The 4,673-nt window shown below is 40.1% G+C and overlaps 1 protein-coding gene across 1 annotated transcript in view; it reads right to left on the bottom strand.

Moving 5' to 3' along the window:
* Positions 1-616: 616 nt before the first annotated feature.
* Positions 617-4,673, bottom strand: part of gata2b (GATA binding protein 2b) — a 9,771-nt gene continuing 5,714 nt past the window's right edge. The window contains exons 5-6 of the mRNA XM_023423377.2: positions 3,356-3,481; positions 617-1,616 (exon numbers count right to left, since the gene is read on the bottom strand). Of these exons, the coding sequence (XP_023279145.1) occupies positions 1,332-1,616; positions 3,356-3,481 (411 nt within the window). The 3' untranslated portion in view covers positions 617-1,331. The remainder of the gene's footprint in view (positions 1,617-3,355; positions 3,482-4,673) is intronic.

The raw sequence follows: 4,673 nt of genomic DNA, 5'->3' as shown, positions 1-4,673 counted from the left end.
CATCCTACCAAGAGGGAAATAAGTTTTCTCAGGCATCACTGCTCGGATTATATGTTTTTTTATTATCAACATGATGCAATGGCCACCAGATGTTCAGCTTTTTCTTTTTTTTTTTTTGACAGGTAGCAAAGAGTAAGCTTGTGCTTTCTGACTCTGGCAGGATGGTAGAGGCGTCAGATGAATATAACACAGATCAGTAGTAGAGAGATGCAGAGATGTTCTCCACATGGTGACATTAGCGTCGGCTGTGGAGCAACATATGAAGATGAAATGGTTCACACACACACAAAAAAAAACCTCTTAATCTGTCGCTCCAGAGACAAACAGGGAGGCAGAAAAGGATACAGAGCATCTGATGCACAAACACTTAACACAAGATAGTTATTATATTAGTACAAAGAATCAAATAATAATTACTGTAGCTTTGATTTGTGTTAAAGGAACTTGTAATAAGGCCTTCACAAAGGTTATTTGTCTCTGTAAGATATATACGGTCGCCTCTTGTGTTTCTCGAATAAAACATTGTACTACGGCACAATAATCAATATGAACCACTGTATCTGTTCTCTTGTCAGAGACTTACATATCTGATATTGAATAGACGGAGCAGATTGGATAATGAACTTGATCTCTTTATTTCTTACCAGTATAAATGTTGACCAGCTCAGAGAAAGCGCTTCAGCTAAAAATATATTCATAACTGGGATAACAGTATCCATATTATGATTCAGGTGATATAATCAAAGAAAAAAGGCAGTGAAAATAAATTATCTGAATAACAATAATAACAATAATAATTATAATAACAATAATTATAATAAACAGTGTCAAATTAGGATTCATAAACCTTTTTGTTTGCTTGTTTTTTTTGTGAAAATTCCATTTAAAATTGTCCATGAGCAAAAAATCCAGCATATTTTCATTTAATGTTGTGAACACATTTACAATATTCACAGTTATATAAACCTGTTCGGCACATACTGAACCACACTGCAGACAGTCAGGGAGTCAGTGGGGACTGTTGGAGGAAAACTATGAGGTGTGATGACACTTTTGTGTTTACATGTGTTCCTGGCTGACAGGAAGCAGAATCTTCCTCCATCAAAATGGGTACCTATAGATAAGGAGTAAAACGGTCCTCTCTTCCCACGATACATCTTTTCCCTGACATACCACAGGCGTTATCAATCAAGACACAATCAAGAAGAAGACACACAAACTGCATGTCCGTAACATTGTACACACTGTCCTCTAGTGAGACCATCATCCCCCTTCATGAGACCATCGCAGGTTCTTGAAGTAGCTCTATGCTAACCCCTCTCTTCGCCCTCTCAGCCCATGGCCGTCACCATGTTAGAGTGGTGCGGGTGGCCGAATGACGGGTGTATTGGGGTGGGCGTGGGGAGCATGTGTCCAGCGTGGCTGAAAGGCGGCAAATGGCCCATGGACATGTGTCCGGCCAGAGAGGCGGCGCTGAAGGGAGAGCTCTTGTCGTGCAGGCTTTTGGAATACTCCTCATAGCTGTCGCTGCCTCGCTTGCTCTTTTTGGATTTGTTGGACATTTTCCGGTTGCGTGTCTGTATTCCCTCCTTTTTCATGGTCAGAGGCCGGTTAACCTGTGTACAGAGGGAGAAACGAGGAGGTGAATGATGTGGTTAAACTTGGAAGGTAGAGTTCAAACCCACAATTTATGAATTTTATGAACTTGTAATCACATGCATTTTTAAATATGGGGTATCTGAGTTTGTTTTGTTTAGTTTACAGTAATGTTTTTTTTGTTTTGTATTTTTGTTATTGTCAGCAAACCCCATAAATTGACCAAACCACATTCATCCATCCCCCAATATCCTACTTCCCCGTCCTGTCTGTGGCACCCAGCCCCAAGCTCATTGGTTCCTACTGAGGATGTAAATCTTTAAAAACAGGTCACAGTTTAATAAAAAAAAAAAGGCCTCAGTAATTTCCCCAAACAGCTGGGCACTGTAGTTACTGTAGTTTTGAGCAAATGTTACTCAAATAGGAGTTGATAGTGTATTAATTGACTATTCTCGGCTGCGGGTTAATACACATTTGAGTATTTACAGCAGCAGGACAGTGAATGTGAAATTGACTTAAAATAAACTACAGTAAGCATGTTTATCATAGTGAAGGAGCATGTCACCCTGTGTAACTTAATGTTGTTTCAATGGTTTTGGACAACAGTGTAGGTCTGTGGCGAAGGGGCTGTATAACCGAACCTTCATAACTTACAGATCCCTTCTTAACTGTTTGGTAACCATGGTAATTAAAGTTAGGAACCCGAATTAGGGGGGAAAAAAAGCCATGACAGATGAATAGTTTCTAAGTCATTGTTCCTATCCTAACCTAAGATAGGAAAAGTGTATTACAGATTCCAAAATCTTAAATAAACTCTCCTAACTTTTGGATAACCGTTAATCTGTCCTGACCGTCACTTTTCCACCACTTTTCTTAACTTGTTTACCGTAATCCATTTCGCTGCCTTTTTATCATTAGTAGATACAGTAGATACATGACCCTGCAGTTAGCCGAGCATCTGTACGACCAGCTTTGGCCGCCATGGCGACATGGGGCTTTCTTGGTTGTGGGGCAACTGACAAATGAGCAAATAGAGATTTTTCACAGTGAAGTTGCCATATTTGGTACGTTTCAATTGTAAATATAATAGGTTACAAAAATACCTCAGCGAGATGAGATTAGAAAAGAAGTGTCAGTTGCTAGGTAACAGACATAAAAGTTGATAACTGATGTTGTTATGAGTATTTAGGATTTCCTAACCTGAGATATGTAAATTTAGTTACGATTTGCTTCTGTGATACCAAATTGGGAAAAATCCAATCTTATCCTCTTTCTATCTTAACATAAGACTTAAGATAGGACGTTTCTGTGACATGACCCCAGAGAAATTGGACTTTGACTACTACTACAACACTTATAGGAGGAATTAATTCATTGCTGGTTTTGACCTTTTTGTGGGAATTTTTGACTATAAGAAAAATATACAGTATCATTACAATATACAATATTTTGATGAATCCAGTCTTAACTCATATGGAGACTGGCCTTGTGGCAGTCCCACTCAACAACAGTCTCACCATTGTGACTCTCAGGGGATTACGCCTACCATGGAAACAATAAAGCACAAAGAAAGAAAAAACCAACGAGTCCGAGGGTCTGAGAGTAAAACAAGCCTCATTCTCTCCTTCCCCTCTCGCTCTCTCTTTTCTGCCTCTTATCCCTCAACAATCAGTCTAACCTGCCTGCCTACTTCCTGTCTACTTGACCCCGCCGACTTCTGCACAGGCCCAGTGTTGGCGACCAGCGGTCAGAGACTTACGTTATGCAGCTTATAGTAGAGGCCGCAGGCGTTGCACACGGGGTCTCCATTTGCATTGCGCCGCCACAGTGTGGTGGTGGTCGTCTGACAGTTAGCACAACAGGTGCCTGCTCGTCTGGCTGCAGACTGTGGAAAAATATAGACTGAGTTTTAATGAGAGGTCATCAGCACAAGCAAACACAACAAAGGCCAGTTCAAGAACACATTTAAATAGTGGAACTTTCTATTCTTTTATGACATTAGGGCCACAACTAACAATTATTTTCATTGATGATTAATCTACAAATTATTATCAATTAATCGTTTTACCAATAAATGTTCAGTTTTGGGTTAATTCTTTCTCTATGAACCTCAGCAAAAAAGAAGCTCATCACAAGTTCCCAGAGCCCAAAACAAGTCCAGTCCAAAACAAAGAGTTTACTATTGTATCAGAGTGGGAAAATTTGACAATCATCACATTTCTATCAGTAAATCCTTGAAATTGTTGCTTTCGAAGTTACTTATAGGATTAATCTTTTTTTTTTTTTTTTTTTTGCAAATATTTACATAATCAATTCAGTGCCCTCCCCAATATTTTGACAACAGATTTTGAAATGAAAAGTTTATGAACAAGATGTCATATGGGGACATGGATTTGACTCAGTGCAGGTAATTCACATTCACACCGCTTCTTTCTGAACCGGTTTAAACTGATGAGAGCAGCCCCGTGAGTCCTGATGGATTCTTCACACCTAAGTATCTCATATGCTTTTAAACGAGGCTTATTTGTACAGGAAATTAATACAATAACCTGCAAGCTCTCTCCAAATGTTGTAATAATTGTATTATCTTAATAAATATAAATGAGTTGTTCAGTTCACGGTTAATAATTAAACGATTTCCAAAGTCAAGAAAACGGTTTCTCACGTCGCCCCTGCCTGGTAGTCAGTCATCAGCTTCCATAACTTTCCCAATCCTGCTCTTTTTTCACTGTTCTGTACTTTCTCCGTCATGAACGGAGAGCTTGACCACCAGAAAATGAGGTCTGAGACTATAGTTAGGAGGCCGCGGGAGGAAGCAGGCGCTGGCCCCGCTGCTTTATCTGGACCGGTCAGATATCCGGATAGGAAACAACTGGAAGGCTGCTGCCACTGAACACAAGGCGCTCCGGAGCCCTGCGAGCCCCGGCCGAGCCACACGGAAACCAGGCCTGATATATGGCCGCATATGCGTTTATAGCTTCAAGACGCTGACATAAATGCTTCTATGTATTGTATGAGACAGGCTTTCTGATCAGTGCAGGTGAATAATAATGATGCTGAAACTAATCTCTACGGTT

Source organism: Seriola lalandi, unplaced genomic scaffold (assembly GCF_002814215.2).
Source record: "Seriola lalandi dorsalis isolate HSWRI2012SDOR001 ecotype SW California unplaced genomic scaffold, Sedor1 jcf7180002054692, whole genome shotgun sequence".
Lineage (NCBI taxonomy): Eukaryota > Metazoa > Chordata > Actinopteri > Carangiformes > Carangidae > Seriola > Seriola lalandi.
This window is presented reverse-complemented; position numbering and strand designations above follow the sequence as displayed.